General features: G+C 38.2%; 4 protein-coding genes, 1 non-coding gene and 1 pseudogene across 5 annotated transcripts; 4 read left to right on the top strand and 2 right to left on the bottom strand.

Moving 5' to 3' along the window:
* Positions 1–2,579: 2,579 nt before the first annotated feature.
* On the top strand, positions 2,580–3,997 carry LOC137960240 (peroxidase 5-like). Its single transcript, XM_068807798.1, has 2 exons — positions 2,580–2,873; positions 3,080–3,997. The coding sequence occupies exons 1-2, from the start codon at positions 2,634–2,636 to the stop codon at positions 3,845–3,847; spliced, it is 1,008 nt and encodes a 335-aa protein (XP_068663899.1). The 5' UTR covers positions 2,580–2,633; the 3' UTR covers positions 3,848–3,997.
* Positions 3,998–5,300: 1,303 nt separating this feature from the next.
* On the top strand, positions 5,301–6,049 carry LOC137960054 (ubiquitin-ribosomal protein eS31 fusion protein). Its single transcript, XM_068807520.1, has one exon. It carries the CDS (start codon positions 5,370–5,372, stop codon positions 5,838–5,840), a length of 471 nt encoding a protein of 156 aa, XP_068663621.1. The 5' UTR covers positions 5,301–5,369; the 3' UTR covers positions 5,841–6,049.
* Positions 6,050–8,183: 2,134 nt separating this feature from the next.
* On the bottom strand, positions 8,184–14,818 carry LOC137960456 (uncharacterized). Its single transcript, XM_068808092.1, has 8 exons — positions 14,452–14,818; positions 11,119–11,152; positions 10,752–10,979; positions 10,483–10,572; positions 9,047–9,112; positions 8,635–8,726; positions 8,497–8,544; positions 8,184–8,417 (listed from the first exon to the last, which is right to left on the bottom strand). Exons 1-8 carry the CDS (start codon positions 14,784–14,786, stop codon positions 8,300–8,302), a joined length of 1,011 nt encoding a protein of 336 aa, XP_068664193.1. The 5' UTR covers positions 14,787–14,818; the 3' UTR covers positions 8,184–8,299.
* LOC137959678 (short-chain dehydrogenase reductase 3b-like) lies at positions 14,809–19,100 on the top strand (annotated as a pseudogene).
* Positions 15,860–17,541, top strand: LOC137958492 (protein NEN4-like). The gene is made up of 7 exons (XM_068805541.1): positions 15,860–16,058; positions 16,175–16,552; positions 16,652–16,809; positions 16,901–16,947; positions 17,048–17,111; positions 17,219–17,395; positions 17,485–17,541. The coding sequence occupies exons 1-7, from the start codon at positions 15,860–15,862 to the stop codon at positions 17,524–17,526; spliced, it is 1,065 nt and encodes a 354-aa protein (XP_068661642.1). The 3' UTR covers positions 17,527–17,541.
* Positions 17,747–17,818, bottom strand: TRNAD-GUC (transfer RNA aspartic acid (anticodon GUC)). Its single transcript has one exon. It is a non-coding gene; the product is annotated as a tRNA-Asp (tRNA).
* Positions 19,101–21,171: the final 2,071 nt, after the last annotated feature.

The following is a 21,171-nucleotide window of genomic DNA, read 5'->3' as shown; positions in this document are numbered from 1 at the left end:
ATAATAAATATATAAAATTTGTTTATTATTAATTCAAAATTATATTTTAATTAATTAATAACTTACATTATCAATTTAATAAATTACTTAATTTAATTCGATATTTAAAAAAAATTATTTAAAACAAAATCTTAGTTGTTGGTACATATTTGTTTACCTTTTTTCTATCGTAAAAATATTAAAATAGTATATTAATTAATTAAAAATTCATATTCTAATTAATTAAACACATTTTATATATTTTCAAGAAATTTAAAAAAATAAAAAATTGAAAATTATATTTTAGTTTTTAAAAGTCTTATTTGTCAGTATGTGACTTATTTCCTTAGTAAAAAATTTCTTTTAATTTGATTAACACTTTTTCATTATCGATAGAAGATATTTTCTAATTAAAATAATATTTTAGTGCTGTAAAATCTTATTTGTCGATACACATTTTATTTTCTTTTATTTATTGTCATAAAATCTCAAATTTTTATATTAATTATTTAAAAACATCTTTCTAATGTAATTAACACATTTTATTATTGATTTAAGATATTTTCTAATTGAAATATATATTATAAAAAAATTGTTTTCAAAAATCTTATTTGTGAGTACACGTTTTATTACCTTCTATTTATAATAATAAAATATAAATTAATAATATTAATTAATTACAAATATTAATTTTATATTTTATTATTGTAAATAGAAAGTTATAAAACGTGCACAAACAAATAAGTTTTTTTAAAATTAAAATAATTGGTGATAATATATTTTTCCAATTATAAAAATATCTTAAATCTCTAATGAAAGGTGTTATTTACATTAAAATAGTTAAATAATTGATAATTTTATACTGTAAATAGAAGGAAATGAAACACGTATCAATTAACATTTTAAAAAACTAAAATAATTTAAAAAGGTAATATTTACATTATAAGTTTTTTATAAATAATTAATATAAAAATTTGATATGTTATTACTATAAATTGAAGGTAAAACATTATTTTTTAAAATAAATATTTTTTATTATTAAAAAATTCCTTTAATCGATGATGAAAAGTGTTAATTACATAAAAAAATTGAAGTATAAAGTTATTTTTTTATTAAAAGAATCTTTAATCGATAATGAAAGGTGTAAATAGGTAAGAATATTATTTTTAATTAATTAATATGAAAATTTATATTCTGGTCTTATAAAAAGTAATAAAATCTGTACTACCAAATAAGATTTTTAAAAACAAAAATTAAAGTTTAAAATAAATAAATTAAAAAAGTACTTTAATCAATAATGAAAAAAAAAACAGGTGTGTTTGCTCCAATGCAGCATGTGATGATCTGTCACAATGATATGTTTGATGATCGGTCACCCTTATACTGCTTGGGACATTCACATCAATGAAACGACAGTGTCCGTGTTTGGCAGGTTTTCCTTTCTCTGCTTCAACAAATCTGATCTTTGAACAGCGGTGATCCATTCCTGGCGTTTGTTCTCATGGATCGGAGACTGTTCAGAAGTTGTGGGAAATTTATATAATGTCAACACGATTCGAACAATTCAACCTTACCGAGATTGTTCACCCTTTCTCCTCTGAGGTAAAATCTCCAAATCACCTCCAACAAACAGAACATTCACAGCTATCACTTGCTAGCTGTTCTTCCATGGAAACCGATCAACTTTTTCCTTTTTCGACAGTGCAGATTCATACCGGTACCAGTTTAATATCAGTGTTCCCACACTAGAGTCAAAACAACAAAGCCTTTGGCTCAACAACTCACCTCTCCTTTCTTACACATTTTCCATTTTAGCTCTCCGTGTTCAGAAGCCAGCTCATAAGCAGGAAATAAAACTTCCATTATTATACTCTATGCATCTCTTACAGCGCCATTCATCTGGATTTTCATTGAGATGGATGGCGAAACTGGTTTGGTGGCTGCTAAGTAGACTTTAGCAGTTCTAATTTTTTGTTATCTTATGTTTGGATTTAGAGCAGGACTTGGTCGTTTCCGCGGACGAAATCTCTGTACTGAAAGAGATTGCTTGAATTGAAGATGTCTCCGTAATCGATAATTTATAGATTCTTGCTCTCTTTTCTTGAAGAAGATTAAAATAAAATAAAAATGTCTGGGTCCCGTGCTAATCTTTTAAAATGTCACTGCGCCTCCAGTGAGAGGAAACCGTCGATCTTCATCGGTGAACGAAAACTTAGGACCTGAAGAGATTGCTTGGATTGAAGATGTCTCTTTAATCGATTATTTATATATTATTACTCGTTTTTGTTGCCGAATCTTAATAAAAATATCTGGGTTCCGTGTTAATCTTTAAAAAATCACTGCGCTTCCAACAAGAGGAATCGTATTAATAATCTTTTGTTGTACATGTCAATGCTACTGGTTCCTGTTCAAAGAAAAGATCAAGTTACTGCATGCCAGAAACCGTCAATGGTCGCCGGTGAATGATGTTGTACACGGTTTGGTTTACGAAGTAAACAGAGCCTGCAATCCTTGTTAATTAACAGAGATTATAATCCTTTAAATACTCATCTGGACACGGGAGGTCTGCAGACTGCATCTAGCTCTTCTTGCGCATTTTCTTCTCTAGCTAGTTTGATTAACTTTTCTGCTTGTATCGCTATTTGATCTCTTCTATGATGAGGATGGAAAGCAGCACAACTCAAATGCCGAAGTGGGGACTTTGTCTGATCTTCCTTCTTGCAGTGTCGGCCATTGCACCGGCGTCGTCTTCGCCATTGAGAGTTGGTTTTTACAAATCAATATGCCCTTCGGCAGAGTATCTTGTGAGACAAACAGTTAGGAAAGCCCTAGCTCAAAATCCTGGACTCGGAGCTGGTCTCATTAGAACGCATTTCCATGACTGCTTTGTTCGAGTAAGCATCTTCTTCTTTTTCTTGTTCTTCTTCTCCTTGGCATGCATAACAGTTAACAGTAAATGAAAACCCGGAAGCCGGAACGATCTTGTCTCTGTTGCTTCTGTGTAGGACGAATTACAGATAAATGATAGCAAATTATGTAGAAACGGTCGGTATTAGTCGAAATCTTCGGATATCTCATGCAGTCATGAAATCTGTTTCAGGGATGTGACGCCTCGGTTCTGCTGGATACAGTCCCAGGACAACAGGTGGAGAAGGAACACCCAGCCAACAACCCAAGCCTGCGAGGTTTCGAGGTGATCGATGAAGCCAAAGCCCTTATCGAAGCTCGATGCCCACAGAAAGTCTCCTGCGCCGATATCCTCACTTTCGCCGCTCGCGACAGCGCCTATATCCTCGGAGGCATCAACTACGCCGTCACCGCTGGGCGCCGTGACGGTAGAGTCTCCATCTTCGACGAGGTGCCTCAAAACATCCCTCCCCCTGGCTTCAACGCCCAGCAGTTAAAGGACAACTTCGCCAGAAAAGGGCTGTCTCTCGACGAAATGGTGACCCTCTCTGGAGCTCACTCCATCGGAGTCTCCCACTGCTCTTCGTTTTCCACCCGCCTCTACTCCTTCAATGCCACCCACCCTCAAGACCCTTCCATGGACAAATCTTTTGCTTCTCACCTGAAGAGAAGATGCCCCCCTCCCGGAAGCTCGAATAACCCCACTGTCGCTCTCGACTTAGTCACTCAAAACCGTCTGGATAACAGGTACTACAGGAATCTGAAGAACCAGAGAGGCCTGTTGACATCGGATCAGACACTGTACGACAGTCCCTTGACGTCCTCGTTCGTCAAGAAAAACGCGAATTCCAGGTCTAACTGGGCTGCGAAATTCGGTTACGCCATGATGAAGATGGGATCCATCGAGGTGCTCACAGGCAGCCAAGGCGAGATCAGGAAGAGCTGCAGGCTCGTGAACTAGGAGTTCTTCCTTGCCCCTTTCCCACCGCCATTATTGTTCGAATTCTAGTTCAGGCATTCGTTCTTTCTTGTCCTTCATTAGTGTTCGAACGAAGTGATGTAATTTAACTTCAATTCAATTTCGGGGAAAATTCATTCCACTTCCTATGGTTATGATCGATCAATTCCATTAGTTTTAGCCATTAGAGAAATTTTAATGTGCATTTTTCATTTGCTATGGAAAATTTTGGCTCCCAAGTAAAAATCTAAAAGACTAATGTTGATTTCGATATGAATTAGCTGTGTTTGTTACAAGTTATAACTCAATTGATTTTTTCGGTTAATTTTTCTTGATTTTTTTTTGCCTTTAATAAATATTTAGAAAAAAAATAAACTAAGAATCACTAAGATAGTAATTGATTGATTCTCTTCTTTTAACCTTTTTTAATTATTTATAAAAAAATATATCTCTTGTAAACTCGAACAGTATAATTGAATTTTCCGTCATTTTCTATGGTGATATGATGACACAAATACAAGAAAATTAGTCAAAGAAAACTTTTTTCCGACAGAAAATTTTCTAAATAAAAAAGATTAATCAAAGAAAAATAATTTTTTCATCGTTTTTGTTTATAATAGTGACAAAACGAACCTCATTGGCGTGTTTGTGCTAATAGGAAAATGGAGGAAAAAATTATCATAACAATTTTTTTTAACATTTGAGTATTTTTTCGGGACAAGAAAATTTTCCTCTTAATTATTCTTGATTTCTTTTATTTTTAATAAATATTAAAAATGATAAGAAAAAGAGTTTCCTATCCAATAGAAAATTATAAAAAAAATAAACTAAGAAGCATTGCACTTTTAATCTTATTTTATTATTTATAAAAAAATTTACTTTTAATGTGAAAACAAACACTATAACTAGTTTTCGGATTGTAACACAAACACAAGAAAATCAGTCAAAGGGATTTTTTTTATAGGAAATTTTTTTCATGATAAAATTAATCAAAATAAATATAATTTTTTCATATATATTTTTTTTTTTACTATGGCAACTCAAAGGGTCTCTGAAGGAAATTCTCAAATGGTTTATTGATTTTGTCTCGAGATAGCGATTCTACTAATGAGACATTTTTTTTTTTTTTGAATAAAACCCTAAACCCTAAACCTCTATTTTTTTTTAGAAAATATTTATTGGTCCAAAATAGTTAGATATATTAAAATTAAAATTTATCTTTTTTCACTTAAAAAAATTATGTATGAAATAGACCAACTCTTATTATGAAGGAAATTAGACAAAAATGCATTTGGATCAATGAATAAAGGGGCCCAAGAGAGAGTTGGAGCCCAAAATTGAGCCTGAATAATTGCCCACTAAAGATTGGGCTATGGATGAGAGAATCTATAGTCCTGAGAGGGGTAATTCCGTCTTAACAAAAAAGTTATTCTATATAATTCTGTGGTGGAGACAGCGATTAGAAACCCTAGAGACATTGCTGCCCCTTTTCGCCCAAGCCCTAGCGTCGCTGCAGACTGCGATAATGCAGATTTTCGTCAAAACCCTCACGGGGAAGACGATAACCCTAGAGGTCGAGTCCTCTGATACCATCGACAATGTCAAGGCCAAGATACAAGACAAGGAGGGCATCCCCCCCGACCAACAGCGTCTGATCTTCGCCGGCAAGCAGCTCGAGGACGGCCGAACTCTCGCTGACTACAACATCCAGAAGGAGTCAACGCTCCATCTCGTGCTTCGTCTTCGTGGTGGTGCCAAGAAGAGGAAGAAGAAGACATACACCAAGCCGAAGAAGATCAAGCACAAGAAGAAGAAGGTCAAGCTCGCGGTGCTCCAGTTCTACAAGGTTGACGATTCCGGGAAGGTTCAGAGGCTGAGGAAGGAGTGCCCGAACGCGGAGTGCGGGGCTGGGACGTTTATGGCGAACCACTTCGATCGTCACTACTGCGGGAAGTGCGGGCTTACCTACGTCTACCAGAAGGCGGGAGGTGATTGAGTCTGATAAATAGAATTTTGGGATCTGGAAGATTTTAGGTTTTCTCCGTGTCTCTTTCTTGTTTAACTCGAACAATATATTTTTACTAGTTTCGTAGCTTTATTGCTTGTTTTTTATATTTGAGTATGAACTCGGACAATTAGCGGTATCATTTTGGATTCAGATAAGGGCATGCTCTAGTTATCAATCTTATATTTATGTTCTTTTAATACATGGCGTGGTGTTTTACCTTCTTATGGTTTTGGTCTGTATTCTTTTCATAATACATCTTGAAAGAAAAGTGAAAGTGAAGATAAATTACCTAGTGAAAGTAGGAGTGAATTACTTTTTCGTATTAGTAAGCTAAAAAAAATTATAGAGAGGGTGAAAGAGTAGGGCGAGAGGGTGAGAGTGAGAGCTATGAGTGAAAGTGAAAGTGAAATACATAGGTAATTCACTTGTACTTTCAGAGTGCACTATAGAAAAGCTGGTGCAACGAATTGGCTGCATTTGAGTGTATATGGTTGGTACTAATTTATTTGGAATGAAACATTTGAGGTATGATTTATTAATATATTCCTCAATTGCCAGTTTCCTATTGTGATTTATAAATTGAACTTCGAATATGTTAGTTGATTTTATTTTCATTATGTGCTGTAATTCACTGGATGGAAGCTCTGTTTGGTTTGCTTATCTCAAGTTCTTTACATAAAGATATTAGTGATTTTCATGTTAGATTCATTATCTTAATGCAGTATAGGTTCCTTCTGATAACGTAACGATTCCCAGATGTGTTTTATAGAGGATTCACTTCAATGGTGTATCATTTTTTGTTAATCCCCAAGTCCATTTGAAGCCTAGCGATCGTAGTTAATGGCATGAAGATGTGTAGTTTGCACCAAAGTTTTATTTCTGTGGATGTGGTTCCATAATATGTTTTTTAGTAATGTTTTATTGAATGCCTGTCTTGTCTTATTAAACTTTCTGATAAATTAATTTATCCCCTTCTGTATGTTACTGGGTTCATTTCATTTACCTGGTAAATTGTTTGTTTCTGTATCTTCTTCTTGATTCTTATCAGAAACATAGCTCCATTATGTTTCAAGCATGAAATGGTGGACTGATCTTATCAAACTTTCTGATACATTAAATTACCCCCTTCTGTATGTTATCGGGTTCATTTCATTGATCTGGTAAATTGTTTGTTTCTGTATCTTCTTCTGGATTCTTATGAGAAACATAATTCCATTATGTTTCAAGCATGAAATGGTCTGAGAATGGGGATTTTCTTTATTCAGTTGAGAAAATATATAGTGGATGAAAGGTTGCCTTGATGCTCTAAGGATGGAAGATTCTCTAATTGTTTCAGTGGTTCTGCTTTGTCCAATTACAGCATGGTTACTTTGTCTCAGTCATCAATGATCTCCATATGTTTTTATGGTTTTATTTGATTGCTCTTGCATGTCTGGTGTTTATCATTTTAACCTACCCACCCTGCTACTGATTCTTCATCTCCCCTCTACATTTTGCATTTTTATGCTCTTATGTTGGATATAAGGTTATATGTTGAAGTGGCTCCATGAGCAAAGGAAATTTCCAATCACAGGTGGTCTCTCTTTAAGAATGAATTTAGTGGACTAGTTATATATAGACCGAACTCACCAATTTAGTGGTAAATCTAATATAATTCACCCGAGTCTTTTACTCCACCCACCAAATCAGAGGCCGATTCTACGAGTCAAGAGAACATGGTTCTTGGAAGATTAGAATTGTTCATGCTTTAAAACCACCGACAATTGAAGCTTTCAAAAAGAAAAAAAAAGCCCAGAAATGGCGAGATGAAGAAAGCCTGAAAATGGCGAGAGCTAGATTCTTCGAGCCTCATCCTTTTTCCAGTTACAGAGAAAGACGACAGGAATTCGGCGAGAGGAGGGACATTTATTCCACTGAACAAATCCCTGGCAACGGAAATTGAGCTCGGAATCATTTGTTTACCTTGTTACTGTACACATTCTGCTTCGTTCTCGTATTCGATATTTTAATCAATTTGTCTAATTTTGGAAGATTTCAAGAAAGAAATTCTAGAATAATAAAGATTTAAGACAAATTGGGATTTGGAACGAGGGAATAACTATCTAATCTAGAAAATTTCAAACTTTGTCAAAAAAACAAACTAAATTCATTTAGGAAAAAATTTCTCTTAAAGAAATTAATATAATATGAGATTAAAAAAAAACTCTTAATTGGTAAAATCTTGACTAAAGTTTGAAGACAAATAAGAAAATCAAACTAAGATTAACAACTTAAAAAGTGAAACAAAAAATCAACATAAATTTGGATTTGCGAGACTTGTATTGCATGAAATTCACTTTAGCCTCGATGAAACTTGTGAGATATGTTTTACATGAGTTAGACTCATTGATATGGGGTCTTCAACATAATTTTTCCCATAAATTTCGAGGAAACATACAGGCTACATATTAACAAGATTGGATGTATGCATTAGGGAACAATTTTGGGAAGAAGAGGTGCTTAGCTTTTACAATTAGACTATACAAGCCATAGCAGGGGATGTGAATAAGAGCCAAGCAGAGATACCTAGAAGATGGATGTAAAATGTGAGATTATATAAACAGGAACAGACCAAAGGGAAAAGAGAAGCGTGCATTGTACTTACCATGCAGGCGCCCAAGGTGTTGCAAGCTCAAGAAAAGGGTATGGCCACCTATTGAGAGTATAGATACAATGCAGCATTAGGAGCTTAGAACCCCACAAGGAAACATGAACACAAAAGTAGGTGACAGCAAATTCTTACCATGTGAAACCACATGCATGAAGAATCCATTGAAAAATTACATAAATACAGCTCCAGAGCACAAAATATGCCGAACGGAACAATGGAAACGGCTAAAACAATAAAAACATATCAAACATCAGTCTCAACTATGCAATGCATGTAAGCTTTCACTGGAGAAAGCTTCCTTTTCGTTTTTTCGTTTTATTTCTGATCTTAATACATTTACAACATTCATATTTATACATAGAATTACAACTGGATTTCCTATGATTTCTCGGATCGGATTTTAGCTCTGATTTTTCAGAGAACTTCTTCCTCTTGATTTTACGGAAGAATTCCTCCTCTGGAACAGCTCTTGCCAACAATACATACATATATATACACACCCATACAGTACACACAATATTGTTATTGATGGTATAATACTTACCAGACTATTGACAGCAGTATCGATGACAAGAAACACAGCGTTGAGAGTATGCATGCAACCCATCAACTGCCAAGAAGTTGATAGCACAATAAGAGAGCATAAGACATCATGAGACAGTCAGTCAAGAGGATGCTCGATACAATGAAAAGAAGAAGAAGAAAGGAAATCAAGCCCCTGTAGGAAAAACAAAGTTGTCATAGCATGTAAGCTTATTTGCTGAGAGAATGATTTTATCGTAGTCTTTAAACATTTTAAAACTATGAACTGCAGGGCATGTTGGGGTTATTTGCAGTGCATTTTGCTTAGTAATTCTGCAAATAGCAGGAAGGGCCATTGTATAAGTTTACCAAATGTCAATACCCAAGTTATTTGTGGTCAGTAACACCTGCAAATTACTTCTTGCTTCTCTCATGATGCCAGAAGTACTATAAGATTGGCCACCCACTTAAAACCACTTGAAAACAGCGAAAATTTTATGCAACTCTCTGAAATGAATTATGGTTAACAATAGCATTTTGAACATTTCTGTTAGGTACAATTGATCCATGTCTATTCTTAGAAATGAAGTTGGTTGAGGCAGCTCAAAGTCAATTCAGTGCCTGCTCTCCTAGATTGCAGGACCTCTAAATAGAATGAACCACTTTTCTCAATCAACGAACACTTTAAAGTCCACTCCTGGAGGCATAAGATGCCAAACTAGTTCCATAAAATCCAATAATTAGATTACTTTTTTGTTTGATCTTTAAATTTAGTAGGTGATCACAGTTTAACCACCACTATAATGGGCCATTTAGCTAACAAATTCAGTAACTTGAAAGCATAAAAAATGCATAACAATGAGTTTGAGTAGTGAAACTAGCATGAACTGTTCTCTTTTTTTTCTCCAAGCTGCAAAATAAACAAGTTATATTCTAAATGCAGCACAGTCACTGGTAATCCATGCTTAGCAATTGAAAAATGTAATCTGCTGCTGGAGAGTTGAGACAGCCAGTGAATTGAAACGATCACTAGGATCAGATACTTGACCAGACAGTTTATGGACCAGTCACAGAATATTGATACATAATCCACACCATGGGATTAGGAGCAAAATTTTGACCTAGAGATTATTCACAAGCAATGTTTTCATCTAGACAAGGTCTGAGAAATTGCAGCTTTCATAAATGAAGACAGAGTCCTAGCATTCCGTGTTTCATAACACAAGACTAACAAAGTCAAGACACTTCTTTCCTTATTTTTTTCTTTCTTTTCCTACTATTGGGTATAGCACAGCATCAAGATACCCAGGCATACATGAAACTTGAGCCCAATACTTCACAAATAAGAAATGCCCCAGTGTGGGCTCTGGAACAAAGGCTATTTGAACAGATCAAGTTAATGCAAAGATGAAACATTACCATCCAAAACATTCCAGAAGTTCCAGAAGCAACACTCACCATATTCAACTTGAAATGCTCGTTTGTCAGAAAAGGAACTATCATAAACCAGAAAACTATATCCGTTAGCACCACAGCGCCTGCACAAGTCTGTTAAAAGTCTCAAACAAGAGTTTTTGTCACAATCTGGAGGAAAGGAAAAAGGGTTATCTCACCAAAAAAGTCCAAACAAAAGGAAAAAGAAACAGGATTTTTTAAATGATCAGGAGAGGACCATACTCCATAACAGTTTCTTGAAGATTTGCTCCAGTTAGTTTACATCAACTAACCTGATATAATATTTGCATCAGATATCCCCCAAAACCAGCAACTCTTTCTTTTTCTTCTTGTTCACCTTGACTTGGCAGTTTGATATTGCCATTAACTTTGTTTCTAGTGAAAGGTATGCTTGGTGTACTGTCTTCCAAATCTGAGTTCAGAAATGGACCCTCTTCCTCCGGATCAATATGATGTCTTGAAAACATCCAGCATCCATGAGCTGAAATGCCAACACCAAGCTACACACAGGAACAAAACATATTAATCTGAAAGGGGATTTTAGAAATTAATTCATCAGTAGCTTTTTCTCATGAAACAACCAAACAACATAATTAAGTGAGAGAACACATATATGAAATGAGTGAGAAAGGGAATTACCACAAAATAAAGAATGACTAATGCAAAGGTCCACCTGTAAATCCATATTAGGCAAGACAATAAGAGAAGTGTCAGTGAAGTACAAGGTCATGTTCATAAAATTTTGATTTGAATCATAGTTCATATCAACTTCACAATAGTTGAACTCATTCACAGACACCCAGAAGGTTTAAGACATTGACTGAATCACTACTTTCTGCAAATCAAGTCTACAGTGTGTTACTTGAATCATATAGAAGAAAGGCCAACAGAATAAATAATGAACTGATGACCATGTATGATGGTGGCAATCTGTCTCATAGGCACCAATCTCCTAGCACACAGCAATGATAAAGGGTACTGTGCTCAAAACTGAACAGTATGAAGAAGCTAGATACCCATGATCAATGGGATACTCAAGAAACCCTGAGCAAGAAGAAAAATGGACAAGATGAAGTTCCATTAAAAGGTAGGAGTACTGCAACAACTTGTATATTTGAAAATATTTTGCTGAGAAAAACTGCAAAGTAATGCAAGTAAATCAACTATCAAGAGATGAATCCAGATAAAAGGCTTCTTAATAGAATTTATTGTAAGCATACTTTCCATATAGAGGTGAATTATGATTCTTGATAAGCTTTACATCTCAGTCAACATATTTCTCTGGAGAATCGAGAATCATTCACTCGAGGTATGTAGTCCTTCTCAGAAGAACTTAAGGATTCCTTTGGGCATACAGTCAGAGATTGAGAAAAATCAATTCCGAGTTCCAAGCTGCTTATTTTATGATGAAGAGATAAAAATATAACCCTAACAATTCAATGTGGTGCAAGTCTACTTGTGGCCTCAACCGGCAGAATCCATATAAAAAGTACATCTAATGGCAGTGATCAAGAACTTATAACACAAAGCTCAGATGAGCTACATTCTAGAATGCTACCACATCAGTAAATGCAGCTATCCTCAATATGGAGATCTCTTTATTTGCTTCTTCAGGATTTCCTCCCAGCTTGTAGATTCTTTGTGGGCAGCGGAAAGTCTCTTAAATTCTGGACGATCGGTGGACAGGGCAAGAACCTTTGAGAAACTCTTTTAGAAGTCTTTTCCTTCTTTCCACTCAAAGGGAGAAAACAATGGTAGATGCTTTCGAGGGGGGTGGTTTGGGCCTCCACCCCCGAAGGGGTCTTTCTGATACGGAGGCTATGGAAGCAAGTTGTTTACTGGATTCTTTGAATCATGTCAGGATGAGGCCTTCTAATGCAGACGAGCTAATTTGGTGGCCTGACAAAAAGCGGTAAATTCTCAGTTTCATCTGCATACCAACACATTAATGGTTGGGACTCAACGCAGAACGAGCATGATATCTACTTTGTTTGGCATCTCTGTACCCCTCCAAAGGTAAAATTCTTCATGTGGAGTGTTTGCCAAAATAAGATCCTTACGGCGGATGTGCTTCGTAGAAGGGGTCACCCTTCTATAGACCTACTATGTCCTTTTTGCAACATTGAAGCAGAATCCACCAGCCATACCCTACTATTGTGCCAGTTCTATTGGAAGGTGTGGACCTTTGTCTTGTGCAAGTTGGGTTTACAAATATGTATATCTGCTGATCTGATATGTTTCAGCAAGTCAATCTCTGGCTATCCTCTTCCTAGGCTAGGTAAAATGATGCTCTCAGCATGTGCCAGTTTTGTGCCATGGGGGCTTTGGAATGAACGTAATAGGAGGCGGTTCGAGGCTAAATTTGAATCTGAAGCAAGAGTAGCGGAAAAAGTGACGGGTCAAATTTCCACCTGGCTCCTGACGAAGAAGCCTTTCTGCTCTTTCAAGGGCACCTCCATTCATGAAAACTGGAGCAACCTGGCAAGGATGCATTTGGGGAACAAGGTTCAATTTATGAAGGAGTGGGCGCCCCCGGAGGTTGGATACTTAAAATTGAATTTTGATGGCTCTTCTTTTGGCAATCCGGGGATCGCAGGTTTCGGAGGTGTGATTTCGGAGCCATCTGGCAATCAGTGTATTTCTTATGCGGGTCCATTAGGTATCTCCAATTCAACGTCTGCAGAGCTATATAGTCTTCTCAATGGGCTCCGGGTGTTCAAAGATAAATGTAGTGGCCCAATTCACATTGAAGGGGACTCCAAGGTAGTCATTGGTTGGTGTCGGGGCACTTTTTTTCCGCCATGGAGGCATTGGGAAATCTTCCAGGAGATTTTAGAGATTACCTCATTATTTTCTTGTATTTGGTCTCACATTCCGAGATCTGCAAATTCGGCAGCAGATGTGCTTGCCAAGCAGGGAACTTCCCTTCAACATCTTGTTGTTAGGAATCTGCTCTTTCTTCCTTTGTAAATTTTCGCCTTTTAATGCAATACATCTTTATAAAAAAAAAAAAATCAGTAAATGCAGCTAGACTTTTCGGTAACTTTATAAATTGTTACGAGGATCACCGGGGTTTCATTCGTTAGATGGGGATATAACTTTCATTTTAAGCTCTAACTGACGTTCTTGATAAAATATGATCCTACAGAGACAACACATCTAAGGCGGCTCCTCTAACAGGTCTAACTCTAATTCGGTTCAAATGAGCTAAGTTCTGTAACACCATTTTACTTCACCAACAAAAGTAAATCAATCGAGCAACCATCCATAGAGAAGCAAAATCCCACATTAATCATAGCTAAGCCATGAGAGAAGCAAAATAAAGCAGGAATCAACCAATGCCATAGGCACCAAGACCCTAATTACCCAAAAATCGGTCTACCACCATCCCAAGCAGAATGTATGACATGAGAAAGACCACCAAGACTCTGTAGCCCAGAAGCCAAAGGGGATGGAGCCGTCTCCAGCAGGGTATCCACAGGTCGGCAGAGCTCACAGGAGCTCCCCTTTCCCTGAACTCGAAAACTACAGCTACAATCGCAGGGACGATGAAGATCAAAGCACACACAGGCACTTGCCATCGTAGCCAATAGTGTAATCCTAGTTCATTGTCCGTCGCCCTTTTGACGCCACTACTCCCCTCCATAACCTAATTCTTCCCTCCTTCCTCGATGACACAGAGATCGAACAGTTGAGTATCGCAGTAAAGATCGCTCGAGCATTCCAAATGCCGAATTCAATCTCAGATCGGGCAGGTCGAACCCCTACCGGTTAGTAAAAAAAAACGAGACAAGAAAGCGCGAATTTTAAAAACCCAATGATTTTCATAAAAGTTTCAACAAGAAAGGTCTGATTATTTAATTTACTTCACTGATCTGGTCCGTCGATTAAGTATAATCAAAACCGTTAATCAGCAGGAAAACTTTGAACGGTTGCGATAGAGAAATAAATCCAGCTTCGTCAACAGCTTACTCGGTGTAGTAAACGAATATTGTCGCGTCGTATCGGCCGATATCACAGGCGAGGAGAACAGCCATGACAACGGCGGCGACGCCGCGAAGGCCCAGCAGCCACAGAGGGTCCATCCATCTCCAGCAACTCATCCACAACTGACGGCAGGCGACCCGACCGGCTTCCTCCACAGCCGTTTCACCGTCCAGCAGGGCAAGCAGCAAGCTCTCGTTCTTGGTGCCAGTTCGACGCCTTCCGGGGCCTTCTCGTCCGCGTACCACCCACGAGGAGCCTAAGATGGCGACGGCAACGATTGCGAAGCAGACCAGATCGTACCAGTGGATTATCATTGCCATGGAACGGTCAAGAAAGTGTGAAATGAAAGAGAATGCAGTGATCGATCACCAACAGCCTTTCTGTGCAGTTCTGTATCGAGTTAAAGAGTTCGCTTGACCGTCGTAGAGCTGGTAGTTTTGACTGTAAGGTAGTGCATTAAATAGAGATAACTAAACTCTCTCTTTTAAAAAGAGATTAGCTTATTGATTAATTGAAAAAAAATTGGTTAATCTCTCATACATTTTATTAACCTTAAAGAGTTTAAATTTGTTAGTGCATGTAGACTAGATTTCTCTAAGTCATATTCCAAAGCCTATTGAGTGAGTAGTTAGTCTCTTTAATTCTCCCCTGAACATGTATACTCGTAGATCCGACTTGATCGTTAGATATCTCAACTCCCCTGCTCCGACTTGATCGATAGACATCTCAAATGTTTTGTTCGGTATAGTCATTGTATGTGTATATGTGTGTATATATATTGGATATTACATCGAAAACCAAATAATAAGAAGGTGTATGATTATATGTTACCCAATTGCTTAAGTGGCATTATCCTCCGACATTGTGTGTTAGTTACGTGTTACCTCCTTTTGTTTAGGTGACATTCCCCTTTAATTTGATTAACCATTTATTGAACTCTGATCTCAATCATAGATCCAAAATTTGACTTTCCACTTTGACTATTAATCATGTCAAGTTCTTCCAATCTTGACCATTAATCGACGCCCACTATGTGGACCGTCAATCAGGGTTCTAATAAATAATTTTTAAATAATTTTTACTATCACTTTAATTTATTCACCAAATTAATTAAATAAAATAGTACATAAAATAATAATTTATTTAAAATAAATAAAAATAGTTTAGTTGGTTCCATGTACCATCTATACTCTAGTTCAGGTTAAGGCCTTTAGAGATCTTGGTCCAGGAATTTTTTGAACCAAACCAATGACCTAGCTCGAGGTGAATGGAACCAGGTCCAAGACCAACTGCTACTGAAGATTCGTACTAAAAAATGCCTTCGTAGGCTGAGGATGATGATGACCTTTCCACCGGTTTTCCAACAGGTTAACTTTCCTCTTTCTTCCTGAACATGCTTGCTTTCTCCCAGCAAACAAAAGATTCTGCACTTGAAAATGGAAATGGAAAGGGAACTGTCATCAATCATGAAAAGCTCAGAACCCAGAGAATCAACGCATTTCCCCAGCTCATTCACACCTTGAAAAACTACGAAAATGAGAAATCAATTAAACCTGGTTATCCATTTCAAGGGTTATTCTTACCTTACAACTGTTTGCTTTCTTTCATGGCGATAGATGGGTTGGCTTATGCTCCCTACCTACACAAAGGAGCCCCTACCTTGTAACCCACTGACTTGAATCACAAGACACAAAAACTTCCTGTACAGGTTCTTCTTTCCTTCTTGCTTCTTCATCCGCTCTTATAATGAGGACGACTGAAACAGTTCTCTTTCATTCACAATCGAAGGGGTGGAAGCGCATGCAGAGTTGGGATTCAGAAATGGAGATCGTGTTCTTTGACATGGAGACGACAGTGCCGGCCAGAAGCAGCGGAGAGAAGAGGTTCTGGGTTTTGGAATTCGGAGCGATACTGGTGTGCCCGCGGAAGCTCATCGAAGTAGACAGCTTTGCGACCCTTATAAGGCCGGGAGATCTCTCCGCTGTTCCTCTTTCGTCTCCGAGATGTGAAGGGATCACCGCTAACGCAGTGGCTGATGCACCTACTTTCGAAGAAGTTGCAGATAGAATCTTCTCCATTCTCAATGGTAAAACGACAATTGCAGCAAATTACCCCATCTTCCATCTTCTTTTAATCATCTATTTACACAGTGCTGAGCTTCGTCTGCTATATATTTTCTGAGTAGGGAGAATCTGGGCGGGGCATAACATTCAGAGATTCGACTCCGCTCGCATCAGAGAGGCTTTTGCTGACATTGGTCGTCCAGCACCGGAGCCTCTCGGAATGATTGATTCCTTGGATATCCTGAACCGGAGGTTCGGAAGACGTGCAGGGGATCTAAAGGTAAGCTAAGAAACAGAAGAAAGAAAGAGCAGAAACAGATTAAACTACAAACAATGATTTGATTTAAGCAAGCCTTCTGTCTCTGTCCCAGATGGCGACTCTCGCAGCTTACTTCGGCCTTGGGCGACAAAAGCACAGGTAGGATAGGATCATACACACCAGCACATCTGGTTTATTGATAATTGTCGCAGCCCATTCTGAATCTTCAGTTCTAACCCTCGAGAGAGCTGAGTTTCAGGAGCCTAGATGACGTTCGGATGAACTTAGAGGTCATTAAGCATTGCGCAACAGTACTGCTACTGGTAAGGACTCTGCAACTGACCAAAACCCATTTCATATTGATGAACTGATTAAACTGACCCATGTCTGGTAAATCCGTTTAGCTAATGCGATTTGGATTATTGATCAGGAATCGAGCCTTCCAGATCATGTATTGGCTCGCAGAGGTTCAGGCTCTTCAAGCATCGTAACAAGAAGCAAAACAAACGGAACTTTATGCCAGGAAGACGCTACCAGAAAATCTCTCTCTGCTTCTTCCCCAGGTTACCAAAGAGCTCTTCCTTACGCGAAACCGAAGCCGAGAAAGGTAAGTAATTTTCTTCTCTGCGTTGTTTTGTGCTGCCGAAAAGCTGCTACTTAGTTGTGTAACTCTGAATGAAATTCCTGCTGAAACAGATGAAAGAAAGAGGAAGATCGAGCTTGGTCGTCTGTCAATGACATGAAGCAGAAACAAGATTGTTTATTCTTTCTCGTGTTCTTTGATGAAATCTTTGTGAATATCTTCAATTGATTGAATCTTTGTAAGAGCCTTTTACTGCTCGATTAATCTAAAAACAAATCTTCAAAGTTCAAAATTTGCAACTGAGGAGATGATTTGATCACCGAACGACCAGGGGGAAGGGCAATGCATAAAGAGCGCTTAGTGCAAAAAAAATTTCGCCGTTGCCGGGGATCGAACCCGGGTCACCCGCGTGACAGGCGGGAATACTTACCACTATACTACAACGACTTACGAATGTTGGACTAAATCAAAATATATATGATATATTAAATTAGGAAAATTGTAAATAATTCATTAACAAGTTGAAATAATAAATTATTTTATTATCCTAAGCCCATCTTTCAAGAGGCATGGCGACAGGATTGACCTTCAAAAGCGAAAAAAGGCAAGTTGGCAGACTTGCAGTCTTCGTCTTTCTCTGGTAACCAGCCGCACAGCTATCGTTGGATCTGCCATTCAAGCTCTCGCCAATGTCTAAGCCCAGGTGAGCTTTTGTTCTGTTTTTACCCCCTGAGTTAAATGGATTTTCTGCAATCCTGCACGTTAAAAGCGCTTTCTTCTTCGTACTTTCAGGTTGGAAGGGAAGGTGGTTATCATCACCGGCGCAGCTAGCGGGATCGGGGAAGCGGCTGCTAGGCTTTTCGTCGAGAACGGGGCCCGAGTGATCATCGCCGACGTGCAAGACGAACTGGGTCAGCAGGTGGCAGCCTCCATTGGCTCAGACAAGTGCTGCTATAAACACTGCGATGTAAGGGACGAGCACCAGGTCGAAGCGACGGTGGCCTTCGCCGTCGACAAGTACGGCCACCTCGACGTCATGTATAGCAACGCTGGCATCGGTGGCCCCAACTGCGGGATCATGGATCTTGACCTGCAGGAGCTGGACAATACCATGGCGGTCAACTTCAGAGGCGCCGTCGCCGCGATAAAGCACGCTTCGCGGGCCATGGTGGCAAACCGGATCCGCGGCTCCATCATATGCACCGCCAGCGTCTCCGCCACGGTCGCCGGCCTCGGCCCCCACGCTTACACCGTCTCCAAGCAGGCAATCGTGGGTCTCGCTCGATCCGCCACGGCAGAGCTCGGGAAGCACGGCATTCGCGTCAACTGCGTCTCTCCGTTCGGGGTGGCGACGCCATTGTCGTGTGGGATCTCTGGCTGTGACGCGAGCGCGATGGAGGCTCAAACCGCTGCCATTTCTAACCTGAAGGGGATCATTCTGAAGCCCAGAAATATTGCCGAGGCCGCTCTCTTTCTTGCTTCCGACGAGTCCGCCTTCATCAGCGGCCATGACCTCGTCGTCGACGGAGGTTACACCGTCGTCGATTATACCAGTAACCTCTACAAATAACCAAACTTCGAATCTACTAGTAGCGATAACCGATTCGGTTTGTTATGAGTCCCATTTGTTTCTGATTAGTCCAGTTATTCATTACGAGCTTCTCGACTGTTTCTTCTCCATCTGATGCCTCCCATTTCTTTATTTTTTCAATTTTCAGTATTGAAGTCGATGATACCTTCGCCAGTAACATCTTGTGTTGAATCTATTACTTGCCATTATCTATCTCTTTCAGCTATGCTAGTCTGTTGAATTTTGTCGCAGACGAGATCAATAAATGACAGAATGACATTAAATCTGTGTCGGGAGCTTGGGTAGCCGACAGACGTGGAAGTACGAAATTGAATTATTCTGCACCCATTCCGTAGCATGAACAGTCACTAACCCCGCCACACACGCCTGATTCTTCGCACTTCCACCATTTGTTTTTATTTAATGGCATCGATTTGCGTTAACCTCGAGCAAGGAGGGAGATCTTGTAGCGAGGTTGCAGAGACCAGATCGGTAAGGATTTTCTTCCGCCTCTAAATAAGAAACGGGAAAATTCCGATTTAAGTCGGTTCGATTCACAAGCATTGGCTTCTCTTCTGCATGAGAGAAATAACAGATGGTGCGGAGACAAATTCCTGGGAGATTGAGCTGGTAAAGTTTGAAGATCGTGAGGGGTAGAGACTGGATTTGGCTCGAGAAAAGCAAAGATTCAATGGATTTGAAGCTTCGAAGTAGCCATTAATTTTGTCTTGATAAGAGTTTTCTTTGCAGAAATTAAACATTCTCTCCTTAAAATATGGATGCCGAGTTCCGAGACCGTAATGCATCGAACTTTTTTTTTTAGGGTTTTGTTTCCTGATATTTAGATTAATTATTTATAAAGTTATTAAAATTCCTCTATGTTTTATTTTTATTTATTTTGTTTATCGTTTTGCAACAAGGGTTTTGGGTTTGAGAATCGGGTCCAATGTGATCAAACTCAAGGCCGGTCGAAGGGTTTTAGACTTGATGTCTAATAATAATAAAATAAACATCATAAAAATAGATATTAAATCTTTCATAATTCTCCTTATCATGAGAGTCATACATGTATCACATAATTGAAATAAAAAGAATAAAGAGAGCATACATTTTATCTTGAAAAATATAAATAAAACTTGAAATGCACAAGATAACTTTTGATAATTCATTTACAAGTGATATGCTTGTTCCCGTTCAGCTAGACTGGGTATGCAAATAGCATTAGTCTCACTAGTAAGACCATGGAGGAATTTATAGATTTCCAAAGAGTGTGATACTAATGACTATTCATAAAGATACATCCTCTAAGGAGAGATACATCCCCTAAAGAGAGATACATCTCCTTATTTCCAAGGGATGTGTCCACTAAGTCAATACACCTAATTAATCTACCTCTATAGGAGGACGTGTTGGCCATTGTTCTCTGTACTAAACATCCAATGACAAAACATCTAGAAGTAGGCCTCATGCCTATAAAATCATGATAATTTTATTTCATAAATAATATATTTGAAACCATAATTCCAACAAAGGGGACTTAACCGAAACAGAATGGTCGAGTCCCATTTCGCCCAGTCTCAAATCCTACACCTAATTTATGGGTTGACTTAACGAATAAAAAAACTATGACCATGAGTTGGTGACTTGTTTGATCCACATTTCAACTCGCTCACATATCATTCCACAATAATAAAAAAATAACTAAAATAAGCTTAAAATATCTATGTTTTATATATAATATGTAATACATAGTTAGCTAAATATAGTAATCAAACTCAATTACTTGTGTGATATTCGTCAATTAGTGTCTAAACTATGTAAAAGTATTAGTCCCATGAAGGGATGTGTCGACAAGTGGAGATGTTACTAGTAACTATTGAAAAAAAAATTCCTTGTGGCGTTCAATATTGACTTATCAAACGAATTGTTCATCCCCATTTGTGGCGTCTTCACTATATATACCAAGGGTCTTGCTTGTTAAGCAACAGGTCACGGTTTCCTTTGAGACGATTATAAAATTTAGTATCGAGTTTCTTCACGGGTTGACATGGTTCGTATCAAAAGTTCTATAAACTTGGCTCAAATATCATTTATTTTATTAACATCTTATCAAAAGAGAAAAAGATGAAACACGCATCGGAATTGTTCGATGACTCCTCACCCTAAAATGACCGAGGTAGGACACTCCCACCTTTAACACAAACTCCAGACAAAACCTACCAAGACCTAG

This window comes from Aristolochia californica, unplaced genomic scaffold, assembly GCF_029961685.1.
Source record: "Aristolochia californica isolate CCGP_79_NKW_82.1479 unplaced genomic scaffold, dmAriCali1.0.hap1 SCAF_3, whole genome shotgun sequence".
Lineage (NCBI taxonomy): Eukaryota > Viridiplantae > Streptophyta > Magnoliopsida > Piperales > Aristolochiaceae > Aristolochia > Aristolochia californica.
Note: the sequence above shows the minus strand (reverse complement) of the source record. Positions and strands in the feature narration are given on the sequence as shown.

What these genes read in the sequence shown, in the direction of transcription:
- LOC137960240 (XM_068807798.1), top strand. Translation starts at nt 2,634, where the DNA reads ATGATGAGGATGGAAAGCAGCACAACTCAAATGCCGAAGTGGGGACTT. An exon ending in TCCATGACTGCTTTGTTCGA is followed by an intron (nt 2,874 to 3,079) that starts GTAAGCATCTTC and finishes AATCTGTTTCAG; the next exon opens with GGATGTGACGCCTCGGTTCT.
- LOC137960456 (XM_068808092.1), bottom strand. Translation starts at nt 14,786, where the DNA reads ATGGCAATGATAATCCACTGGTACGATCTGGTCTGCTTCGCAATCGTT. An exon ending in ATATTCGTTTACTACACCGA is followed by an intron (nt 11,153 to 14,451) that starts GTAAGCTGTTGA and finishes ATGGATTTACAG; the next exon opens with GTGGACCTTTGCATTAGTCA. An exon ending in TGATGCAAATATTATATCAG is followed by an intron (nt 10,573 to 10,751) that starts GTTAGTTGATGT and finishes GACTTTTAACAG; the next exon opens with ACTTGTGCAGGCGCTGTGGT.
- LOC137960054 (XM_068807520.1), top strand. Translation starts at nt 5,370, where the DNA reads ATGCAGATTTTCGTCAAAACCCTCACGGGGAAGACGATAACCCTAGAG.
- LOC137958492 (XM_068805541.1), top strand. Translation starts at nt 15,860, where the DNA reads ATGCTTGCTTTCTCCCAGCAAACAAAAGATTCTGCACTTGAAAATGGA. An exon ending in GCGCAACAGTACTGCTACTG is followed by an intron (nt 17,112 to 17,218) that starts GTAAGGACTCTG and finishes ATTATTGATCAG; the next exon opens with GAATCGAGCCTTCCAGATCA. An exon ending in CGAAACCGAAGCCGAGAAAG is followed by an intron (nt 17,396 to 17,484) that starts GTAAGTAATTTT and finishes CTGCTGAAACAG; the next exon opens with ATGAAAGAAAGAGGAAGATC.